A 26692-nucleotide genomic window follows, 5' to 3' on the forward strand; every position below is an offset into this window, starting at 1 on the left:
CGCAAGCAATTACATAATAATTTTTGTTCTTTTGCCAGAGATGCCTTTTGCAGTATTTCGCTGAGAGTAGGCGTTTTTTCATGTAGGTTTCGGTAATGTTGATTCTAGTGAGAACCGAAGTAATTTTAATCAGTGGATTGTATCCAGACGAGAACTTATGAACAACGCAGCATCAATCTGAGGCTACTACGTACCGAGTACTTGCGGCAACGAAAATTAGGAACTGCCATCTTTAGTGATGTAATGTCTAATATATTTTCACTATTGTATAGTAATTTAGAATGAATTTCTTCGTTGGCTTCCAGTTCAGAGAAAAATCACGGCAAAGCACAAAAGTTGTTGAAAAATTTAAATCGTTGTAATAAATCGTTAAGCGAAGTTGGAGAATATCTGTGGTCATGCGCTATCATATCGTTGAAAGATAATGGACTTAGCTTATCTTAGGTTTTGTAGTTGATGGTTTGGGCAGGTGGTTGTGTGTTTGTATGTGATAAGTTCATTTTTTTTCCCCCGAACAGTACTGTTGTGGTTAAAGTGATTGCTCTGTATAACGGCGGCCTGCAGTAGTAATGTTTTGACTGACCCATAACTCAGCGGTCAATGTCATTGAGTGTTTGAAAACAATAGAAAAATGAATAAAGCTATATGTTCAGCAGAAGTCAAATGGCAATTTGTATCGTAGTCGTGTGATGACAGTATATAAATATTTTTTTTGCGAAATTTCATGAAATATAAAAGCAGAATGGATGCGAATTTGAGCAAATTGAATCACTTGCGCATCAGTGACAATACGATTAGCGCCCCTCAAGAAATTGACAGAAGCACTCATAGGGTTGTGGCATCGGAGTCTGGTTATGGACGTATTGTGCCAAAGTCGGTCGACAGTCAAGGGAAGTCCCTGTCTAGTTCGGCAATGTGTGGTGTTGGTGTTTCTGGAACGCCTGCCGGCTATGAAGTGATGACATCGGGATCAAGATCTCTTCCTTCTAGTTCTGTGGCGTCGCCAATCAAGAGTGCTGGACGTCACCATGACGCTGGTAAACAACGTTCTGTCGGTGCCATAGAAAGTTTTGTTGTTGAAGGCTCTGGGAATACAAATGTTAAGGCACAGCCAACAGACTATAAAATATATGAAAGAGGCAACATCATTGCAGCATCAAAATTTGCAACTCCAAAACAGGTTGAAACAATAGCCTCACTCTCAGGTACCAAGACAGAAACTTCGGCTCCCATGCGAACTCCCCAGAGTACTGATAATTCTCCATCTGATTCTTGCAAGTATTATGCAACTAATAAATTGACTAATAGCCCAACCCATAGTCATAGTGGTTCCAGTAAAGATTCACAACAGTCAAACAGCCCTCGCAGTAGCATGGTATGCCCTGGACAAGGATTCGCTAATGTGTCCACACCTTTGTATGAAAATTTGGAATACTACACTTCTGGCCGGAATGTGCCAGCAGGACCTTATTACCATCAGATGTCTCCACACATAGGAAGTTCTCATTCCAGTTTTGGCTCTCAGGACTCGAAGCATTCCAGCCCAAGGGCTAGTATAGCCGAAGGTGTTTTACAGTATGAATCAAATTACCGAAAAGCCCAACCCCAGGTTCCAACTGGTGGTAGGTATGCATCTCTTTCTGGAGTGTCAAATAAGGAGTATCCTCCCTATGAAGCACCCCCAGTTTATGAGAATATCCAAGACCTCGGTCTGTCAAATGCACCTTCATTAAGTAAATCTGCTTTAAATTATGAACCAGCAAAGCCAGGGCCTCAAGTGGCAGTTTCTGCAGATCAGAGATTGCATGGGAACCCTTCAACAAAACATTCCTTGAACTTTGTTCCTCCTATGACAGTTGCAAGGCCAGGAGCAACTAGTCCAGCAACATCACAACCCGTTTCACCTAGAACGAACAATCTCCCTCCACCACCACCATACCCTGGTAGTGCAGCATCTAATGTGGGTGGTGCCATGACCTCAAATTCTCCAGCAGGTCAATCGCAGCTGTCAAGTAATGCCAATGTTCCACCTTATTCCAGCAATTCATCGGAGGGTTCTCATAACAATCGTGCCAGTATTCCTTCTCGAAACTATGGAAGTAATGCTGCTAATGCTCCACTATCTTCAGGTGAAGCAATTCGTACTATGTCACCAAACACAACGTATGTCCCTGCAACATCAAACATTCCATTAGGTGTTCCATCAGCATTGAAATCTAATTTGAAAAATCATACTGGAAATTCTTATTCTGCAACTAGCAAACCAAATGTAAATGGTAACGGTGATTACGTTGTAATGACTGGGAACAGTGGTCAGGTGGCACCGGTACAGCTTGCAACTAGTTATCAGAGGGGCACGTCATCTGGTGTTGCGAATGCAGTATATGTCAGTATGGGACCCTCACCACCAGCTGAAGTTCAGTCTTCAGGCCTACAGAAGCAGCAGAGTAATTCACCAGCAACAAATAAAACAAAACCACTGATGGGAAAGACACTTTTGCCTTACAGTGTCACACCACCACGACCAATGGTTAGTTATGTTTGTAAAGTGCAGGTGATTTTGTCTTGTAACTACTTTCATTGAGGGAATGAGACATTTTATTGGATACAGTGATGGGAAGTATTTTGTTTGTGATTGCATACCGTGGTTTTGTTAAAGGGTCCAACAGAAGCTGAGAAGAAAATTGAAGAGTTGACCCGCCAGTTAGAGGAAGAGATGGAGAAGCAAGAAGAAGAAGGGGAGTATTTTGGTAAGTATTAATACAAAGAGTATTTTGTGCATCAAGAAGTAGTAAGAGGTATTTCATCATAATGAACTGTAAAACTTTTTTAGTTACAAACTTTCTTAGTGTGATGGTGAATGGTCGAAAGATCATTATCAGATAGAAACACGTTCAGTTTTGGCAAGCCCTCTATGACGACCTTGTTTTACTCAGTGGAAGTCTGTTCTTAGCAGACTTTTATGATAAACTTAAATATGATGGAAGTGATTAGCAATGTAGATAACAGTTGTGTTACCCACGCGGGGTAACATGATTGCTTCTGGGTGCAGGGTTACACCGGCTCTGTATCAAATCTGCCCAGCAAATTAATGATGAGTCTGTGTGCTGGCCTGCCTGGATGTGGTTTTTAGGTGGCTTCTCGTATCCTACTAGGTAAATACTGGACTGGTATACATGTTCCATCTCAGGCAAAAGTTACACAAAAATTTAGAACACCTTTTTATACTTGGCAACAGAATTTAGTCTACATACAGACAGGTTGGGGTACACTGCTTCTGCCCTTGATGGTGAGTAGGAGACTTATGATCTTAGCTGCATGGGATCCTTAAACACTGAACCAGCTCAGCTGACATTTGTGCTGATGATATTGGAGTATTAACAGGAGGATGAGATGCCTGTTTTTATGATAATAGTTGCTGGTCAGGTTACCACTTCCCCACATATCATTTAACTAATGGAAATACTTATTTTGTGTGTAATACAATTGTCAGCATGTGATACATTTAAAAAAAATACACTGTTCAGTACGCAGGGCGTAGTTTTGAAACCTATGGTCTGATGCATTTTATACCAGTACTTTTCCAAGTATGCCTGTCAGCTTTGCAGTTGAGGACTGAAAAGCTGGGGAAATAACATTAGTGATGTGCTCTTGTATAACAAAATATTTTCTCTACTCTAAGCTAACATGATTACTGTAATTACATGGTCTGTGTGGAAATTATTCACTTGATGCTTACCAGGAAGGAAAAAGTGTTTCCCATGAGAGCATGTATCTAGTATTAAGACCAATATAGGTCAACCACAGATGACGATACCAAAACACCAATACCTACAACTAAAACTACGAAAATTGGAATCTGACATTTCTCTTGACCTATCGATTCTAATAAAGTACCGTGGAAACAAATATGCTTAAGCGCCCCAGGTCATCTAAATAATCCTGTAGCTTCAATAAAGTGTTCAGCTATTTCAGAATTTCAGTTGTTTGTTTTGTGTTAAGTTAGTTTACGATGGGGTAGGGACTCTTGGCCCACTCTGAATACTTGTAACAAGTTAGCTTAATGGCATGAAAAATAATTACTCTCTTTTCAAATAGTCCCTCCATACTTTCCCACAAATGACTTTAAGGACATGACCATGCTGTCACACTTCAGTTACATTTCCATTTCTTCACTTCGATCTGTTTGAAAAACTGAGGCAACTTCACCTCATTATGATCATAAAAATTGTGAGACATTAGTGTTGTACAACAGCAATCCCATTTTTATTATTATTAATTCTTGTCTGAGTTCTCCTGGTAAATTTTAATTTTATAATATGTATTAACTAAGAGAACAACAAAAACAATCAATTATTGATGATAAAAAAAGTCTACTTACCAAGCGGCAGTGGAACACATATAAAAGACTGTTGTGATTGGAAAGCTTTCGGAGCTTGTTGCTCCTTCTTCAGGTAGAAAAGTTGAAGGGGAAGGAAGACAGGTGAAGAAAAAGGACTGGAAAGGTCTACGAAAAGCGGTAGTTTTTGGGAAAGTTACCCAGAACTGCAGATCAGGGGAGACTTACCATCTTCTTGTCCTGTATGTTAAGTCTCCCCTGACTTGCGGTTCTGAGGACTTTCCCAAAATCTACCCCTTTTCCTAGACGTCTCCAGTCCTTTTCCTTCACCTTTCTTCCTTCTCCTTCAACCTTTCTGCCTGAAGGAGGAGCTGCTGGCTCCAAAAGCTTGCCAATTACAACAATATTATATGTGTGTGTTCTTCTGCCATTTTTGGTGAGTAGATTTTTTTATCTATTCAATCAAGTAATTTGAACCCAGTCACGTAATTGTATTAACTAAGAGGTACGCTTAATTGCCTTTTTAAGTAAATGTATTTTAGATCTCTTGAGACTCCTTGGGAAAATTGTAACACATCTTTAATCTCTAGGAGAAAATGCTGTTTAGAACTTTTCATTTGGCTTTTGTTGACAAATCTAAGTCCAAACTGACTCTTGTTCCATGATCATGCAGAGAACTATTTGTGATGTACTTACTAATGTTTTCTTGATGTGCACTACAGGGTGGTAAATGCACATGAAGAATACCTACCAAACTTTTTAAAAATAATTTCTTGCAATGGGCTCAGCTACAACTTTTAGTTATTATTATTATGGATATTTTCTGCTTTTTGAAAATTGCCTTCATATTTTTTTGCATTTTATCCTCAGAAAAGAATTCTATTTGCTAAGAATTGAGTGTACGTAGGAATAATGTCACCAAGAGGCACTGATGATATGTTCCTAAGGGCATGACATGCTGATGAGTCACTTCCCAGTATCTTCACCCTGTTCGCCACATAGCCTATAGATTTATAAGTTATGTTTAATGTCATTGTGTTGTTTTCCCTCTTAAAGCTGAAATTTCTGCTATTTTTCTTTATGTTCAATGTTAATGTATTACATATGGCCCAATATATGGGAATGCAAGATTTTTGGCAAATTCGTTTGATGGAATATTCTCATATTGTCAGCCGTGTCGTGGCATTGTCTTGTTGCAATGTTTAGAGTTTCCTACTCTTCGTTGTTTTAGGTTCATGTCCAGTTTGTTCCTTTGTAGCCACTGGACTACAGACTCATCCTGAGAGCCCAATGGGTGGACTAGTTGTGTGCCTCCAGTAGAGATGTTGCAGCCAGTCATGGCCATTATGTAGAAGCACAACATAAGAAATTAATAACTTTTTTTGCTAAATGATTATAATCAAGAACATGCTTTGATTAGTCAAAGACCAACTAGGAGTATGGGCATATGACGTCTATAGCATCTCTTGTGAGTGTGGCACTTAGTACATCAGCCAGACACTGCAGTGTGTCTCGCAGCACTGTTCAGAACATTTTAGGAGCATTTGCCTCAGCCATACCAACAAGTCTGCAACATTGTAACAAAGCATCTGCATACGTCCTCCACAAACCACTGTATGGTGCATGCCGGAGGGCATCAAGCACCACTACTAGTCATTTCCTTTCCTTTTCCACTCTCAGGTAGAGTGAGAGAAAAGTGCTATCCGTAAGCCTCCGTATGAGCCCTGATTTGGTATATTTGTGATCATTATGGGAAATGCATGTTGGTTCAGTAGAATCGACCTGCACTTGGCCTCAAATGCCAGTTCTCTAAGTTTCACAAAAGTGCCTCATGAAAAGAGTGTCATCTTCACTCTGAGAACTCTTGCTTGAGTTCATGAAGCATCTCCATAATGCTTGTGTACTGATTGAACCTACCAGTAACAAATCTAGCAGCACACCTCTTAATTCATTTCATGTCTTCCTTTAATCAGACTTGGTAGCATTCCCAAACACTCAAGCAATACTCGAGAATAGGTAACAGTAGTGTTCTATAAGCTGTCTCATATATAGAGAGAGCTAAACTTTCCTAAAGTTCTCCTAAAAAAATGAAGTTGTGCATTCGCCTTCCTTACTACCAACCTGAGGTGCTCATTCCATTTCATATCTGTTTGCAACTCTATGCCTAGGTATTTAGCCAACATGACTGTGTCAAGCAGCACACTACTAATGCTGTATTTGAACATTACAGGATTGTTTTTCCTCTCACCTGAATTAATTTATATTTTTCTACATTTAGAGTAAGCTGTGATTCACCACAACTACTAGTCACTCAACGAAGACACCTTCCTGTAAACTGTAGCATTATCAGCAAACAGCAGTAAATTGCTGATCACGCTGTATGTTGGATTATTTGTGTATATAGAGAATAAGAGTGGTACTATCACACACCCCTGGGGCACTCCTGATGATACATTTGTCTCTGGTGAACATGCACTAGGACAATGTACTCAATTCTAGTACTTAAAAAGCCTTCAAGCCACTCCATATCTGGGGCCCTAATTCATGTGCTGGGACTTTGTCCTCAGTCTGCAGTGGAGCACTATGTCAAATGTTTTCTGGAAATGTGGGAATATGGAATCTGTCTGTTGCCCTCCATAAACAGAGGTCATATGTTTGGTTTCGAAAAGACAGGGGTTCATATGGGTTCTGGAATTCAGTCATCAAAGAGGCTGCGGAAATAAGAGTACATGATGATCTTGTCAATCAGTGCAGTGATTTCCAGTTAAGCTCCACATGACATGCGGCATTAGCAGAAATATGTTAGGAATGCTCTGATGTGAAAGCGGTGGTGGCAGAGAGCGGGACAGACAGGCAGTGCCAGTACTTGGCGCCTAGACTCCCTCCACCCAACCAAGGGGCCTTGCACCATCGGCTATGAAATCTATTCTGCAGGCACATAATTTGCCCTCCTGGTGGGCCCTTGGCAGAAGAGTCTGTGATCCACTAGCAATAAAGGAACAAACTGAACACTTTGGCTGAAGGTGACAATTGGGCAAGTCATTGAAACATTGCAGCAAGACAATGCCACAAATTTGCTGATGACCCAAGACATTTAATCAATACTCCCCACTTGTACACATCATTGAGGTTTTCAGATGCCTTTTCAGCTAGGAGTTCTCATTTTGTATCAGTGACTATGATGTTGCTGTCATCAGCAAAGAGAAGTTGTCACTGTGTCTTATTTTGCCTAGAATATTAGTGACATATATAAAGAACAAAATTGGTCCTAATATACTTCCCTGAAGAACACCAAGTTAATGTTTTCAGTATGATAATTGTTTATTTAAACATTTGGCTTCATCACGTGATGGCTATTTCTACTTTTTGCACTCATTTTTAACCGTGCATTAACAGAACTTTACAGACAATTGCACCAGTAACCTTAGATAGTTCTAAAAATGTGCCTGAAATGCAGTCATCCCTATGAAAAGCTTAATGTACCACTTTTGTGTAGTTCTTTCTTCCATCCTTCTTGAAATGGAAGTGATATTGCTTCTAACTAAAACAGGAGATAAGTGAATTTAAAACTGATTGGATTTTACAAGTGTTCAGGGGTGATAGAAGAAGAATAAATCTGTCAATTTGAGATAAGGGATCCTGGTCTGGGAATGATTGATGCAAAAGTTATAAGTGAAAATCGTTCTGATACCTCTGACAGTGGAGCTCTTGTATTGCAAATTCTTTAATTTCCATATTTTGGGAGGAGGTAGTTTGGACCAAAACTAGAAGAAGAAAAAAAGCCCAGTAAACATGAGCTCTAAAATGCATACTTTAAGAGCTGCAAGCACTTGTTTGTCTTTGCTGCAGTGTAACACAGTTCTCTTATTGAAACAGATGCTTACAGCTCTTAAAGTATGCATTTTAGATCACATGTTTACTGGACAATTTTTTCTTGTTTTGGTCCATACTACCTTCTCCCAAAGTTTGGAAATCAAAATGCTTATAGTAAAAGAGGTACTCTGTCAGAGGTATGAGAATTATTTTCGCTTGTAACTTTCGACTTTGTCACTTCTAGACTAGAGTTCCTTACCTCACATTGTTACATTTACCCTTCTGTCATCCCTGAAATTTTGTTTAGCCATTGTGGAGTCACCCTTTATGTCGCTATGAAGAAGAATTCACATTAGTGATCAAACTTAGTACTACCGGATTGCTGAGACTAATTTTGTCCCGTTAAATGACTGTAGGTCTTTCATCTGGTTATGTGTGTGCTCAGATGCATTCACATTAATTCAAATTTACAGATGTGTTGTCAGCAACATGAGATTGGTCCTATTATACAACAGTTCCCAGAAGAAAATATATCTAGTCCTGGGGGAAAATTATGAACTTACACAAAAGAGTGAAACTAGGCTAAAAATCATGAAATGTGCCTTACTGAAGTTGAACACAGAAATAAAGGAAGAATTTCTCACCAGCATATGTTCTTTTTATGCTTTGTGTGTGTTTGTGTGTGTGTGTGTGTGTGTGTGTGTGTGTGTGTGTGTGTGTGTCTGGACAACTAACACCAAGTGAGATGACTTGTTGATCAAGACCTAACTAATATTCAGGAGAAATGTCTGGTCATCCAGGTACTACCTTTGCTGGTTCTACTGAAGTGATCTCAGACAGATGATCCAATTGTTCTTTCGCTGGAACACTTATACCGTGTGATGACAGACATAATTGGAGGTTTAAAGCTGGAAGCCAGAAAGTGTGATGAAGAGGAACATGGAGATTGGTGGAAAACAGTGTTGTGGAATATAAGAATGTTTCTAGTTTTGTGCACTAGAAGGGATGGCAGTGGGGGAAAGAAAGGGAAGAATCAGTGAAACTGTAAGAGAGAGGACTCTAAAGGTGAAAGTAATCTAAGGAAAGTTTTTCAAAGAAGTTTTATAAGAAAGCAAAAGTGGGGAGAATCTGAAGTTCAGAAAAACTATGAATAGAATAGCAACAGAGAAGGCTGCTGCTGCTGACGACGATGACGACAGTGATGATGGAGGAGCAGAGGAAGAAAGACGAGATAGTGAAGGATCAAACTGTAGAAATTGCAGGAGCATAGAGTAGGGTGGAGATTCGGTTCCCATCTGTGCATACCAGAAATCATGTATAAGAGCAGTGTACATACGCACATCTCTTCCACCAGAAGTTGAGGGTATTGATAGTGTTCTAAGCAGTGTGCTCCCCAATTTAGTGCTGACATTTGGCCATTCATCTGAGTTAATAATTGGTTGTTTGTCATCCTCCTTGTAATAGTGCCTAGAGGTTGCTTTAGAGATTTTCTGAGCCTGCAAACATCTTGGTTGAATATGTTTAAGATGGCATGGTCATAAATTTGATATTCTATAAGTATTTTTATTGTTAAATGTGGCCATTTCCACATGAAACTGTCAAATTATTTTAATTTTATTTACGGCAGTTTTATATAGTACCTTGTTTGATAATTATGTGAAGCTTTGGACCCATCCCCCATCAAATATTTTTATTGTGTTTGTGGCACAGTTAGCTGAATGGTTAGCTTGTGTGTCATATCAAGGACCCAGGATTAATTTTCATTACTGCCGAGAATTTTTCTGTGATGGGAGGAGTAAATGAAACACCCTCTGTCATGTGAGGACAATTGAGTAGGTGCTGGAATAAGAAGTAGTGGTTTGATGGTTTGGAAAGCTGACAGTGACTGGAAGATCAATGACCTGAAAAACTGCCCTTCTATCTCTTGTGGTATTTTATGCTAAGTATGGCAGAGCACGTGCTCGCATTTCCTGTTGGCAATTCTGTATAGATCGGAGGAGGAGATCCATCCACTGTATTGGAATCTGGCTTTTTTATTCTATGGCATACTGCCTTTTAGCAGTGTTTTGTTGTGGTGGACAACGAATGTTGGGTAAAAAGGTTCCACGCTTTTCTGCTCTAATGTTTTAGTTATAATACCCAAGATACCCAAAATTCTAAGTTACTCTGTTGGTTCATGTTGATATGTTGGTACTCCAACACCTGTGTCACACTGCCCCCAGTACTTCAATAAGTCAATGAATTATTAAGGCCAGAGCCTATGACGTTATTCACACATGGAAAATTTAATTCTGTGTGTAGAAAAGTTGCTTTTCAGCCTCTGTAGTACCCATTTCAATTTTTGTTTCTTTTGCTGCCAAAAAGGAGCACTAGTTTAGGGGAGTTTGCCACATTTCACTTACTTTGAATGCTTTGATTTAATAGCAGCAGAATTTTTAGCTCAGCTGTTAACAAGTTTGGTATTCTCTGGTTTACATTGTTTGTAACAAGTCATGCTACATGGTAGTTAAAAAATTCTTGTTGAAATTTTATTTAAAATTGTTGACAAGATTATTGTTTTAGGGTTTGTATGTCTTTAATTGCCAATTGGTCACAGAATGCCAAGGCTGCCAGACGCAGTGGTCGTGTGAGTAGAGTTTGCATGAATGTGTGTGTGTGTGTGTGTGTGTGTGTGTGTGTGTGTGTGTGTGTGTGTGTGTTTAATGCAGAAGGAGGCCTTTTGGCCAAAAGCTTAACTTATCAGCAGTCTTTTTGTTGTGCCTGTCTGTAACTCAGCATCTCCGCTATATGGTGAGTACCAATCTACTCTTTTCATAATATTGCCATTATTGCATACTGGATTTTCCACTGTTTGAGTGAATGGAAGTTAACATTTGGCTTCATTGCAAAATTCACTTGAGCATTGCTGCATCATATGTTATTTTGAATGGATGTAACAATATACTTGATTGAATAGATGTGTTAAGTAAACTCACTCTCTATGGGTTTCTCATATGGTTCTACACATCAGTTTTCTTTGCTTATATTTAGGGTTAGTGTCACTATTCCAAATACGGACTTGTTAGGAACATTTTGGAATGTGCTAGTAATAATGTTCAGTACTCTGAATACTGATTTCGTAGCAGTATTTTGGAATGTGATAATACTAATGACAGATTTTTTTTTCATACGACTTATGATTGTGTCTTATTGTAACAGTCATTGATTGATAGTTAGAATATACAGTGGTAGAAGCAAAGGTAACATAGACCAGCGACAGGAGTTGAATGGTTGGTGCTTGATAGACATGCGGGGGCAACCTTTGCACCCGAGTGTTTCACAAGGCCCTTCAGGCAAGCTCTGAGAGCAGCAGTGGTATAGGGACAGACAAGGACACTTCGTGGATTGTGTAAACAATACCAATTTAAAGGGTTTTGAGATGGATTTTTCTTATCTCAGTGTCCAACGAAAGATTGTGAGTATCAGTGTGTGTTACTGAATGTGGGTAATATTTCCTATAGAAGCACCAGCAGTGTCATCTCCCAACTTCTCAGGCTTAAAATGATGGAGTATGTGTCACTCAGATATCAGACATCAATTTTCACCCTTTGCTGAAACCTGCTGTCAGTGATTTATTTTTCTGACACTAAAATTTCTAAAATCTTTGTTGTAATTTATCCCACAATATCGAGGATATAACGCATGTTTCTCTTAACTCCTTAACAATTGATCTTTTTTCCAAATTATATTCCAAGAAATAATATTTTTTATTAATGAATGACATTATACATAGACATATCAAGATAGCTTTTAAACCTAAAAATAATGATTTACAATATTTTGTAGAGCACCAATACTAAAATCTCAAGTATGCTAATGGATTGGACTTTGACTGAAATATCCTAAAATTTGAAGTCATTTTTTAGTTTCTGTGTAGCTATCAAGTCTTAACCACATATTTCAAAATGGTTTCCAGTGAACATAAATATTGAACGAGCTGCTCTTGTATTTATCCCGTACCACTGGCAAGCACTTGTCACTCAGTTGACGAACTGTCATCAGTTTCAGCCTCTAATGAAGTAATATCACATTCTTCTACACTTTCTGAATCAGTAACTTGAAAGTCAAACCCAGGATCACTATAGCTATCCTTTTTTGAAAGTACCGCTGAAACAACAATACAGGAGAGAGGCTGAAAACGTGTTTTGTTTTGGAGTGTCTGAAGCTGCACACAGTAAAGAAAGTATCTTGTGGCAACCATCTCAACCAAAACACAACATCCTGGTACAAATGTAGATCCAGATGCTCTCTAGCAGCTGAACACTTAACTTTCAGTGCTGAAATGTATATGAGTGGGGTTTTATTTTTTTGAAGATCTGTTCTTAAATTGCCCAAGTATACACGGGATTTTAAATTTCTGGCATAATAATAAAAACACACAACTTGGGGTTATATGTTAAGGGGTTGAACTGTTGATAAATTTTTTTTTACTTCTCTAGATTAATGCAAGCTGTTGTTGAGGTTTTCAGCCTGATGCTGGTTTGATGCAGCTCCCCATGCTAGTCGATCCTGTAACAGTCTCTTCATTTCTACTTAGCTACTGCAACATGCATCCATTTGAACCTACTTAATGTATTCAAGCCTCGGTCTCCTTCTACATCCCCTGCACCTCCCCTCACCCTCCACCCCCCCCTCCCCACCCCACCCTCTGACCCACCCCACTCTCACCTACTTACTTCCATAACCAAACTGAGAGTTCTGTGGTGCCCCAGGATGTGCCCTATCAAGTGATCCCTTCTTTCAGTCAAGTTGTGCCAAAAATTGCTTTCTTTCCCAGTTTATGGAGTATTTTATATACATGTACCTCAGATTCCCCTACATATGTGTGGCACTAGTATGTTGAATGAGTTAAATGTCAATTACATACAACATAACACACTTAAATTACAAAAATAGTTGCAGAGAAAATAAAAACACAAAACTAAAACAAAACAGAAGCAAAGTGTAAAAAAAGACATCACTTATGGATCAGCACATGTTGTACAGCACATAACAAACAAACAGTAAAAATATATGCATAAAAAGTCTGTTATGTCTCTGTCGAAAAGCTGAGCACTTCTTCATTAGTTAATTGATCTACCCATCTGATCTTCAGCGTTAGATTTTAAAAGTTCTGTTACCTTCTTGTCTGAACTGTTTGTTGTTGTTGTTGTTGTTGTTGTGGTCGTCAGTCCTGAGACTGGTTTGATGCAGCTCTCGATGCTGCTCTGTCCTGTGCAAGCTGCTTCATCTCCCAGTACCTACTACAACCTACATCCTTCTGAATCTGCTTAGTGTATTCATCTCTTGGTCTCCCTCTATGATTTTTACCCTCCACACTGCCCTCCAATACTAAATTGGTGATCCCTTGATGTCTCAGAACATGTCCTACCAACCGATCCCTTCTTCTTGTCAAGTTGTGCCACAAACTCCTCTTCTCCCCAATTCTGTTCAATACCTCCTTATTTGTTATGTGATCTACCCATCTAATCTTCAGCATTCTTCTGTCCTGAACTGTTTATCATCCTCATTTCATTCCCATACAGGGCTACATTCGAGACAGAAAAAAACTTCATAACCCATTACTTGAAGTAGATGTTGATATTAGATGTTAACAAACTTTTTTTTTCATGAATGCTTTTCTTTTATTACCAGTTTGCATTTTTGGGATATTCCTTGTAATATCACACCAGGTAATAAAGGTTACCATTTCAGAAATTAGTCGTGTATAGTACATGGAAAACTACTTGTCTTAATAGGAACACGCAGAAAATGTTGTGGGGAAGGCTAACCAAAGACTGCGTTTTATTAGTAGGACACTTATAAAATGTAACAGACCTACTAAGGAGACTGCCTACACTACGCTTGCCCGTCCTCTTTTAGAATACTGCTGTGCGGTGTGGGATCCTTACCAGATAGGACTGACGGAGTACATCGAAAAAGTTCAAAGAAAGGCAGCTCATTTTGTATTATCGTAAAATATGGGAGAGAGTGTCACGGAAATGATACAGGATTTGGGCTGGAAATCGTTAAAAGAAAGGCATTTTTCATTGTGACAGAATCTTCTCACGAAATTGCAATCACCAACCTTCTCCTCCAAATGCGAAAATATTTTGTTGACACCGACCTACATAGGGAGGAACGATCACCACAATAAAATAAGAGAAATCAGAGCTCGTATGGAAAGATATAGATGTTCATTCTTTCTGTGCGCTATACGAGATTGGAATAATAGAGAATTGTGAAGGTGTTTTGATGAACCCTCTGCCAGGCACTTGAATGTGATTTGCAGAATATCCATGTATATGTAGATTTAGATGTAGATGGGCGCTCCACAATGCCAACTGGGATGCTTTTACCTCCACTGTTGTTCTGAGCTCCCTGCTAAATGGAGGCATTGACGAGGCTGTCCAGAATGCAACAGCAACCATTCTATTGGCAGCCAACTTAGCAATCCCCTGTTCTTCGGAAGCCCCTCATCAGTAGGTAGTACCTTGGTGGGCCTCAGAAATCATTGAGGCCATTACAGATTATGTGTGGGCTTTCCGATGCCATAAGTGGCATCCATCATTGCCTTTAAACGGCTCTGTGCCTCAGTCTGTCCCTTAATAAAATGAGGGAAGCAAGAATGCTGGGATCAGTACGTTTAAACTGTTGGACCAAATATGCCTGCTTGGCAGGTTTCGGTGAAGATCAGACACCTCTATGGACAGCAGTCCTTTGCTGATGCACTTGGTATTTCCTTGAATGCCGCTGTTTTCACTGACCAGACTTCTGCATTCTGCTCGAGCCTCTGTGTCGTCAGAACTATCAACCTGCCTTTTGTATCCTTAAACAGCGGATTGAGCGATTCAACTTATCTTTCACTACATGTCACCTGGAGCCCTATAATGCTCCATTCAGTGAATGGGAATTCTTCAGTGCCCTAGCCCTTTGCCCTGTCACAGCCCCAGGGCGGACTGCATGCACAACTGAATGCGTAAACACCCATCAGTGGATTGTCACATCAGCTTACTATCTACAATCATATCTGGAATGAGGATGAGCTCCCATCTCAATGAGGGGGGAGAGTCACGTCCTGGTACTGAAACTGAGTAAGCATCCTCTAGAGATGGACAATTATCAACCACTTAGTCTCACCACTTTGTTCGAGTTATTGGTGACCAGAACAGGGATCGGTTGGTAGGACATGTTCTGAGGCATCAAGGAATCACCAATTTAGTACTGGAGGGCAGCGTGGAGGATAAAAATCGTAGAGGGAGACCAAGAGATGAATACACTAAGCAGATTCAGAAGGATGTAGGTTGCAGTTGGTACTGGGAGATGAAGAAGCTTGCACAGGATAGAGTAGCATGGAGAGCTGCGTCAAACCAGTCTCAGGGCTGAAGACCAGAACAACAACATTGCTGCCCAGTCCTGCAGGGCTCTGTGTTAAGTGCCCTTCTCTTTTTAGTGACTATCAACAGTCTAGCAGCAACTATGAGATCTTCAGTATCGCCCTTCTTGTATGCTGATGATTTTTGCTTTTGCTATTGCTCGTCTTGTGTGGGTGTCACTGAACGCTGACTGCAATATGCCATTTAAAAGGTGCAGTCATAGTCCCTCACTCACGGCTTTCAGTTTTCTGCCACCAAGACTTGTGTCATGCACTTCTGTTGCCATCGTACTTTTCATACAGAACCAGAACTTTACCTCAACAGCCAACTACTCAATGTGGTGGAGACTTATCGCTTTTGGGACTGGTTTTTTTATGCCCAGCTGACATGGATTCCCCATCTATGCCACTTTATTTCTTTACAGCATTTAAGGGAATATGTGTTACCACTTCTGTACGCTCCTGGCATCTAGTGGCGGTCCGATGCACCAGCTGTAGCTTCTGTTTGTTGCTAAATATAGCCTTCAGGACTGTGGGAAGTATGTATCCCACTAAACAATGGTGTTTTGATGGTTACTGGGAAATATAGTTACCATCACTTACCACCAAGCTTTTGGAAATACATTTACCACATCTGTTTATGTGCAACATCTTGTGGTAGTACACTACAACAGATGTATAAAAACTGCTACGACAATCAGTTTCTGTTTGTTGTGGGATCACTGCTGTTGTTGGAACACATTGCTTTGCTTCTGCAATATACAATATTGTGACCTGTATCAGCTCATACCTTTATTGTATGATAAAGTTTCAAGGTTTGTTTTCACAGTGTGGTAAGTGAACTTTAATATCAATAACAAATATTTTTTTAAATAATGTAAAAGAAAACATAAAATAGAAACAGGAAGCACTGTTCTTTTTATGTGTAATGGCAACACATCACAGCTCGCAAAAGGGAACCGGGAAATCCATTTACCACCATATTTGTAATACCTCACAAATGTGCTGTGCTTGGTGATATATGTACCACCATAGTCTTTGGTCCTAAATCACAAAAATACAGTTATCAAAAAATAAATAAAGTCAGTTGATCACAATTCCAATAGGATAGCAGAAAAAATTATCTTCAGTGAATTGCTACAAAAAATGTGCCTGCGAAAGGGTTAAGCAGAGGTACTGGCTTCACCTTAATACATTTTGTTGTCTCATTAACACCAGCTGAGATGCAGACTGCACTACCCTTCTGCAGCTTTACAAAGCCCTGAGCCTGTCCCATCTTGATTATGGGAGTCTGGCATATGGTTCGGCATTGCCCTGAGCATTACGGTCACTGGACCCAATACACCACTGTGGAATATGACTTGCAACAGTAGCCTTTCGAACTATACCTGTGAACAGCCTACTCGTGGAGGTTGGGGTGCTTCCACTACAGATCAGCTGCCAGCAACAGCTACTCAATTATACTATACATGTTCGGAGCTCCACTAAGCATCCAAACTACCGTGCCCCATTTTCCTAGTAGGGAGGTCCGCCTACCAAAACAGAAACCCAGAACTGGGGTCAAAATTACAGTTCAACTACAGTGTCTCTGCTATGAACTCCAACTTTCCCCACTGTCTCCTCTTCTCAGGGAGCAATCGCGTATGCTTCCATGGCATGTACCCCAACCTTAGATCAGTCTCGATTATCCTTTGGACTGAAAGATTCAGTTGATCCTATGGTGTTTCATCACCTGTTTTTGGCTGTGCTCAATGCATTTTCGTGTTTGGAAGTGGTATACATTGATGGCTCAATGATCAAAGGACGAACTGGTTCTACACACACCCATGCCCTTAGCTATACTCTTTGTTGCACTGGCAAGATGCTTCTAATAAGCAGAGAGTCCCTGAGCAGTCTTAAGGCTTTAGACCAGTGCTACCCTTGTCATCCATTAGTCACAACTATCCAGTATCTTCTTTCTGACCTCCATCAGGCTGAATAGCCAGTCATCTTTGTTTGGAACACTGGACATGTTGGGATATCAGAAAATGAACATTGTGTCCACTAGGCAAAGTTGGCTACTAGGATTGGGGGTTCCAGTATGAGCTTTATTCGAATAATTCCGGAACTTTGTCCACAAAATTTTTCTTCACTTACCTTTTACTTATTGTGCGCGATCTCCTTTGAAATTCTCCCCTCCACAATTGATGCACCTCCCAATGCCATTTCCACGTTTTGAGGCAGTCTTGGAATGCCTCTTGCTGGATCGTTCAAAGCGTTGTCTGTGAATTTTCTTTTATCTTGTCTATCATTGCAAATCTTCATCCTTTCAACAGGGTTTCAACTTAGGAAGTAAAAAAAAAGTCCACAGGAGCCAGGTCTGGAGAGTACGGAGATGAGGCAGCACAGTGATTTCGTTTTTTATGCAGCAGTCATGCACTAACAGGGATGAATGCGCGGGTGCATTATTGTGATGCAGAAGCCATGAGTTGTCCCACCACATTTCAGGTCGTTTCCTTCTCACATTTCTCGCAGGCGTCGCAGCATGTCCCGATAGTATCATTGATTAACAGTTTGTCCCTGTGGCAAGAATTTATGATGATCTAATTCTTCAGAGTCAAAGAAAACTATCGGCATGGCTTCGACATTTGACCTTACCTGGTGAGCTTTTTTTAGTCCTGGACAACCTTTCCCAACCCATTGTGGAGACTGAACCTGGGTCTCAACATCGTAACCGTAGACCCACGTCTCATCACCAGTTACGATTCTCTTGAGGAACATCTCGTTCTCATTTGTTCGATCCAAAAGCTCTTCACAGACTGCGAGGTGAAGGTCTTTCTAAAGGTTTTCTCAGGTTTCGTGCAAAGTTTGATGCAGACGTGTTGCTCCTCTGACTCTGCCATCTTGAAATTCGCAAATTGTGCAACACAATGTTCTACTCAGTACAGCACTGAACAATAACTAACAGTCATACAATAATCAAACTTCTGACAGTTACACATTAAACATAGGTGTGTGCTGGAATTCCAACCTCATTTTGCTCCAACACACCATTGGTGCGAAATTATGAATGTTCCAGAATTTTTTGAACAGACCTCGTACTGGACCTTGGGTCATCTCTACACGATCAATTGTTGGGTGCCTGGAGCTTGGAATGGTTTGCACTGGACTTTCCAAACAGACTGAAGGCAATAAAGGAGACCATAACAATGTTTCAGTCTTCCCTTCATGTTTCTCGCAGGGAATCTACTTTCCTTTGTCGGCTTTGTATTGGCCCCACTTGGCTCACCCACAACCACATTCTCCAACATGAGGACCCACTTTACTATTGATGTGGTGCCAGCCTGATGGTGGCCCACAACCTACTAGACTGCTGCAGTTTTGCTACTTTGCAGCAATATCTTAAACTTCCTGAAACACAATGTCTGGTGCTAGTGGTCAGTACCAAAGTGGCTGACCTGGTTTTATATTTCACCCATGAAGGTGGTTTCTACTCATCTCTGTGAGGTGGATGCTTTGGCCTCATTGGCTGCCTGAGGAGTTGGAGAGGCGCCCCTCACCTGCTCTGTTTTTCCAACTTCATTCTGTGCAGAGCAGCGCGCCCACCTTATCCCCTCTTTCTCTCCTCACCTACTCCCTGATTTTATCTCTGTATCTAGCTTACAATCTGGATTCCCAGGATTTACTTTTTCTATTCTTCTTCTAAGAGTTATTCTTGGTTTGATATGTATGGGATGAAGGGACTGATGACCTCTTAGGTTGGTCCCTTATACTCCATCAACCAACCAACCAAATAGCTGAACTCTCGATCACACGTCAATAGATTAGTACCCCAGATGACAATCAGACTGTGACTTCTGAGCAAGGAAACAGTTCTTGCTCCCAGTTAGATATCGGTAAACAGACAAAAACTGTTAGGAGTCTAGAAGTAGCATTCGTTCTTTAGATAATATGAGTTCCCCCAATGTGTCCAACATTTCACTTGGAAAGCTGTGATCTGTTTTTGTATCTGCAATACATCACAGACACTGCCCCACCTAAGCTTTGGTATTGCTCCCGTTGATGTTTAAGTCTTGTCCAGACAGTGGGATGTGCCACGAGCATTGCCATTGCCCTCATTTTTCGACACATGCTGTGCATGTGCCAAGTAAGGCCACTTAACATTAGTGTGCTAGGGCAGGAGAAAGGTATGGTGGGCCAATATGCCAATGTTCATCAGTACACTATGGGTGACAGAAAATGACCAAACATCAATGTTTGCGTAAACTCCAGTGTCAGCAGGACCTGTCCAAGTCTCTAATAAATTCTTGACTGAGTTGATTATCAGTAGTATTACAATATCAGTTTCAGATTGTCAAGGTGGCAATACTTTAACCAGGAAAACTATTAACATTTGGGCTCCTCCTGTCCATAGCTGCTCCAGTGGGAGGTTATTTCATAAACTGAGTAAAGATTCCTGTGAGAGGACAAATTACTGTATGGGCGAAATACAAGAATGTGGAACTGCAAATTGCCTTGTTGGTTGTAAGTTCGCAGGCAGCTGTAAGTGTTTTTGGTTTAGGTGCATTCATAGCATTTGGTTTCCAAGTATTGGGTAAGAAGAGAGTGGTGTCAAGCTGGATACCATTCCAGGAATTATTAGCAATTATTCTAGTTGACATTGGTACGTCTAAAGAGTTTGAAGCTCATATTTCAGTCAAGTAGACTGCTGTGCCTAAATTTTTTCATGCACAGCCAGTCCCGTTTGCAATGCAGGATGCAGTAAAGGCTTAATTAAACAGGTTACAGGAATTAGAGGTAGCTGCACCAATCTCAACTAGTCAGTTGGCGACACCCACAGTTATCATAAAGAAAGAAAACAGGTCTGTAAGAATTGTGGTGATTTTAAGACTGATTAACACACTAAGTGAAATCTACATTTACCCAATTCCTTGGTCAGAGGAGCTTTTAGCAATGTTAGCCGGGGGAAATAATTTTTAACGATTGACTTGGTGGATGCATATTTGCAGCTACCTCTGGATGCTGCCACACAGAAAATTTGGTAATAAAGATGTCTTTTCGAATTTATCAATACAGGAGATTACCATTTAGATTGCATCAGCACCAGGAATTTTTCAAAGATATGCAGAGCAACTAACTCAGAGTGTGTAAAGTACTTGGATGACAGGTGCAACCAAAGAAGAACATATGCAAAACTTACAAACGCTATTCCATTGGCTGCTAGAGAAAACAGGCCCTGTTGTAATCTGGAGAAATGCATGTTCTTTGCACTATCTGTGCAGTATTTGAGGCATATGTTACCTACCAAAGAGGTCACCCTAACGGCAGAGAACATTAATGTGGTTGAGAAACTGTCAGATCCAAAAACTTCAAAGCAATTGCAGTCTTTCCAGGGGAAAATGAACTACTATGCATTGTTCGTTCCAGGTAGCTCACCTCACATTCCTCAATTACTACAGACATCCCACTGGGTGATGTCAAGGGTGAGAGCTTTAGCTCAATGACACATTTATGGGCCAGAGAGACACAGCACAGTCAAGCATGAAGTGCTCGAGTGGCTGGCTTCCACTTGCAAACGAACATCCCCAGGCACATCGACATCTTTGACCCTTTTTGATGTGCAGTGTATTTGCTGGTGGTGGATGTGCTCTCCAGTTTTCTTTATATGGTGCAAGTCACTTCTACAACCACATATGGAGCTCTGGCTACAGCTTTGGCCATAGTGCCTGACCCCCACACCTTGGTATCTGGCAGTGCATTTATTTTATTTTATTATTTTTTTTTTCCAAGGCAGAATTTGAGCCATTCCATCAAAGCAGTGGAATACAGCACCTGACCACTGCTCCTTTCCACCCAACATCAAACTTGGAAGCTGAGCGAACTGTCAGAACTTTCAAGGCATGAATGAGGAATGCACTGACATTCATGCCTGTTGAAGAAGTCCTAACAGAGTTTCTTGCGACACACTGGGCTGATAATAAATAACCAAAGCCCAACTGAGGTACTGTGTGGGCACAGTCTGCACCTGTTGAGACCACCCAGATCCTCGAGCCTAAGTTACACATGCTGTTACCAGCAGCATGCTGCTGTGTGGCCTCACAATTTCAGGTGGAAGCTGGGTTGGGGACAGAATGTTGTTCTCCTTGAGTCAGTGCAACCAACAACCCCACCACCTCCCCACAGACTGCCAATGCAGCTAGGTTTCACTCTGTCTGCAACCACAGCGCCATTACAACTTGCACTCACACTATTGATATTAGCAGTGACAGCAGCTGACGGTTGAGCCAGTGCAGGACTGGTAACACAATGAGATTGAATCACTCTCTCCACCCCTGCAATCACTGACTGTCTCTATACATCAGCAACAACCACAGCAAGAAGTGGGCGAGTCAGCAACAAAGAGGATACCACAGGGGTGGAGCCGCAGAATTTGATATGTTACTGGAGCAGCCAATGGCAGGGCTACCAGGACAATGCTCCCCTTTGCCCCAGTGTGTAAAAAACAGGTTTGGTAACTTTTTACCCTGCATGTCTGTTAAAGGGAAGAAGTATGAAGTATCCTCGCCAAACTCAGACATCCAGATCAAGGCGAATGCACCAATGTAGGCCATTCAGAATTGTTCGATTTTGAATCATTACAATGGACAGAGTTGACTTTGCTTCAGTCTGCAAGACTCTCTGGTGGTGTAAGCAAGGAGGAAAGTGTGTGTTCCACCTCATCCAGTTGTGTTGATGTTTCCGAAGCTTTCTGATTGCCAATGTTACATTCTCTCACAAGTACTCACTTGCTAATGATTTTTCTCATGGTTTGCAGTCATCGCATTGTACAATGTCGACTGTTCACATTTGGGATTACTTTTGGGTTATCTTTTCGGATTTGTGTATGGTTTTTGCCATTGACCCCTCTGTCCCATCTCGGAAACCATCTTGGGGCACTCCCGCACTAGGTTTGTGTGTCACTGAAGTACTGTTATATCATAGTAACAAAACCCCCAGAAAGCGCTAGTCATAACTTCTCTGCTTGATGAACTCAACTTTGTCATTATATTATATGGGATCATGGGCTTTGACCCACTGATTTAATTAGTATTTTGTTTCTAGTCTGAACTGGAAGGAAAATTGGTTGAATTACTTGATGTTGTATATGCATTGCTCAGTAATCTACCTCGCCCAAAGCTTTCTCATAGTTAGTTTCTCATGTAACATGCGTAGCAAACTGTCTTCTTATACACCTGTTTGATTCGCCTTAAGTCTCACGTCATATCATATCACCTTGTCTTATATTTTACAATTCTTCAGTGTTTCTTCACCTGTTGCTTCATTTGTAGGGTGTCCTTTACATGTTATTTCCAAGAGTAATATGTCACATTTGAATTAAGAAGTCTGTGTCGCAACTATTTTCACAGGAGTTGCAGACTACAAATAAAGTTTCAACAAGTGTAATTGTATCCCCACTGCTGATAAATTATCCAGAAAAAAATTATAATTATATGGTATTCCAGTTTATCCATTTGAAAACACATACACACACACACACAAAAACAAATGCAACTCTCACACATGACTGCAGTCTCAGGCAAAAATGCATTTACTTAACTCAATGAGTTGCTGAATACAAATGCAGTCAGATCAACAGTGCAGTTCAGAGAGTCCTGTTCCATTGCTAAGTCCATTATAGTGTAGTCACTGATAGAGAGAGGCTGTACACTTGTAGGCATCATTCACGTTCCAGAAGGGGACTGATAAAAGTCCGAGGCAGCCTCTTATCCACTTCGATAGGGGCACTGCCAGTGCCGGCCAAGAGGGGCATATTTGTAGGGTGGTTGTTGGTTGGCAGCTGCAGTTGCTGTGTGGCTGCCTTTGGCAGCAGTACTTGTAGCATCTGGTGCCAAACTCAGAACTATGAATTGACATGTCTGGCGTGGTGTCTGTGATGAAAACCACCACACACTCTGCACTTGAAAAAACTTAGAAACAGGATTATTCTGCAGGCAATGTTGACAATGGGCATTTGTTACTGGGTGTATAGTACATAATAATGTTTGAAGTAGTAGTGTCAATCACCACTAACTTTCCTCTGGTGGTTTAGAACTGGGATCAGTTCCAAACCACCAGAGGGCAATTAAGTGCTTATTGGCAGATTTGACAAGTAAAACACTAATAATCATACAGACAGAGAGTAATAGTGGCCACTATGGGTGCTTATCTTCTCTGAAACATAACATCTATGAAGACAGAGAAGCTTTTAAAGTGATCTTTAGTGCTGACAACAGTCCAGTGTACCGTAATGTGAAATAGAGCTGTTATAGAAATGTCAGATGTACAGAGGAGTGTACTGCCTCAAAATTAACCTTATTAATGATACTTTGCGTACTGCATCATCAAGAACCATGGTTGCAGTGTCTGTATCTTGCTATCTAAAAATTCATTAGCATGTATTAGATGAAAGTGTGACTTGGATCATTTTGTAAGAGCAGCTAGAATATTTCTATTCATTCTCATGTACAATAGCAATGTGATAATTGTTAAATAATATTTACATAATTTCAATAGGTCGTTGACAGTGATATGTTAAAGGATATTGACAGAAATAATCTGACGGATTCAGGGTTTCTTGATTTATGAAGAGCTTCTTTTACCCTGACATGTACTAAAGAAAATGTTTGCTTGGCTTACCTAGTTGTTTGAGTCTTGGTTGACATCATCTTGACAGGCTGAAGATAGCATATTCTCCTCAACAAAGATGCCCACATAGAGTTAATTTTGATGTGCCCCAAGAAAGACTAATGGAGTCATTGGTTTTAGTTATATATTAATTATTTTGCAGATTGTGTTAGTTTGGAGTTCACATGTTTCACCCGTACGCAGCTCTCATTGAGAAAGAGTTGCCTCGTAGAAATTGAAATTGTCATGTCTGTGAAACATCATTGTGTAGGCATATGTAGTTACTCGTTTCTTTTTCAGCAAAATGTTATGCTGTTAACTTCAAGACACTTAAACATGGAATAGGTTTTAGCTGAACAATAATTAATCGCACCTGGAGTCAGGTCATTTCATAGAAAATTCTGGTAGTAACATTGAGAATTCTTACATATATTTCTGAAGACCGAACAACTCCTGTGAAATATTTAGTGCGGTTCTCAAAAGCGCCAACCCTGTGAAACTCAATTTGGTCTGTTCATTTGTGAAATAGAGCAGGCAGTAGATAGTATATTTCTGGTTGATTCCGTGTTTGTTGATTTTTCAGAAAGCCTTTGATACAGTTCTGCACCGTTGTCTAGTGAACAAAATATGTGTATTCAGAATCTCTTAACAGTTATGCACTTGTGTTGAATTGTTTGCGGACAGATCTTCTTAGTCATTCGTAATAGGGAGGCCTTGTCAAAAGGGAACTTAGCATGTGGAGTGCCTCAAAGTAGTGTTTTAAGGTTGTTGCTGTTCATGATGCATTGTGATGTGATGTAAATTGAATTGTAGTTGTTGCACAGATACGCAGTCTGATGTAAGTAAACCAATAGGAGTTCTTTATTAGCTTATATAAATTAATATACAACATACAACATACAAATCTCACATTTTTGACAGTGAAAATACACAACTTTTATAGCATAAATCCAATGACAGTGTACTGAAGCATTTATTTGACTAAACCCATTGTTACGATCCCCAGATGTGATGCCTTGTTTACTGCAAAGAATAAGTCATCTTACCATCATATATATATATATATATATATATATATATATATATATATATATATATATATATATATATATAAAAAAACAAAGATGATGTGACTTACCAAATGAAAGTGCTGGCAGGTCGACAGACACACAAACATACACACAAAATTCAAGCTTTCGCAACAAACTGTTGCCTCATCAGGAAAGAGGGAATGAGAGGGAAAGACGAAAGGAAGTGGGTTTTAAGGGAGAGGGTAAGGAGTCATTCCAATCCCAGGAGCGGAAAGACTTACCTTAGGGGGAAAAAGGACGGGTATACACTCGCGCACACACACACACATATCCATCCACACATATACAGACACAAGCAGACATGTCTGCTTGTGTCTGTATATGTGTGGATGGATATGTGTGTGTGTGCGAGTGCGAGTGTATACCCGTCCTTTTTTCCCCCTAAGGTAAGTCTTTCCGCTCCCGGGATTGGAATGACTCCTTACCCTCTCCCTTAAAACCCACTTCCTTTCGTCTTTCCCTCTCCTTCCCTCTTCCCTGATGAGGCAACAGTTTGTTGCGAAAGCTTGAATTTTGTGTGTATGTTTGTGTTTGTTTGTGTGTCTGTCGACCTGCCAGCACTTTCATTTGGTAAGTCACATCATCTTTGTTTTTAGATATATATTTCCTACGTGGAATGTTTCCCTCTATTATATATATATATATATATATATATATATATATATATATATATATATATATATATATATATACTACTTGAACACTGTTGCATATTTCTGATGAATTTATGTAAGAAAAACTTCAGCTGTTTTATAACTTAAACTTTACTATGTTTGCAAATGTACCAAAATATGCAGATTAACCAAAATTGGTTCACATCTTTAATGCAATATTGAAAAATACACTACTGCTCAAAAGTATCTGGACACCTGTTAGTAGACATTCATGTGGGTTGTGTCCACCCTTCGCCTTTGTGAAGGCTGGAACTCTGGTGGGGACACTTTCAGTGAGACGTCTCAATGTGTATAGAGGAATGGCAGCCCATTCTGTCTCAAGACAGCCTATTATCTAGAAAGCTAACAAGGCCATATAGTCACATTTTTGTGGATAGTGATAAATGAGTGTATTAAGTACTTGTTTCTGGCACTGATAAATATTTTTAGAAAACTACTAATTCTACAAAAAAATGATGCTGCTACTACTACTACTACTACTACTACTGCTGCTGCAACAACAATTTCAGTTATTCTCTACCACTACAAAACTACAATTACAAAAAAAAAGTATCCAATTGGCCAACTATTAATACTAATGTAGTCTACAGGTTCTGTTCTGTTTGTGTTCATTTATTAGGTTTATGTTTGTTTCCGCTGCTGGATTTACTATTACAATGCTCAGTCAAGAGCAGCTTTTTGTTGAATTGTTGGGCTTAGGGCAGCACATCAGTAGTGTTTCCATGTTACAAGTTATTCC

At 40.2% G+C, this 26692-nt stretch overlaps 1 protein-coding gene across 1 annotated transcript in view; it reads left to right on the forward strand.

Moving 5' to 3' along the window:
• The first annotated feature begins 459 nt into the window (after positions 1-459).
• Positions 460-26692, forward strand: part of LOC126484438 (LIM domain-containing protein jub) — a 201507-nt gene continuing 175274 nt past the window's right edge. The window contains exons 1-2 of the mRNA XM_050107955.1: positions 460-2530; positions 2660-2750. Coding sequence (XP_049963912.1) covers positions 725-2530; positions 2660-2750 — 1897 coding nt within the window. The 5' untranslated portion in view covers positions 460-724. The remainder of the gene's footprint in view (positions 2531-2659; positions 2751-26692) is intronic.

Source organism: Schistocerca serialis, chromosome 6, assembly GCF_023864345.2.
Source record: "Schistocerca serialis cubense isolate TAMUIC-IGC-003099 chromosome 6, iqSchSeri2.2, whole genome shotgun sequence".
Taxonomy (NCBI): domain Eukaryota; kingdom Metazoa; phylum Arthropoda; class Insecta; order Orthoptera; family Acrididae; genus Schistocerca; species Schistocerca serialis.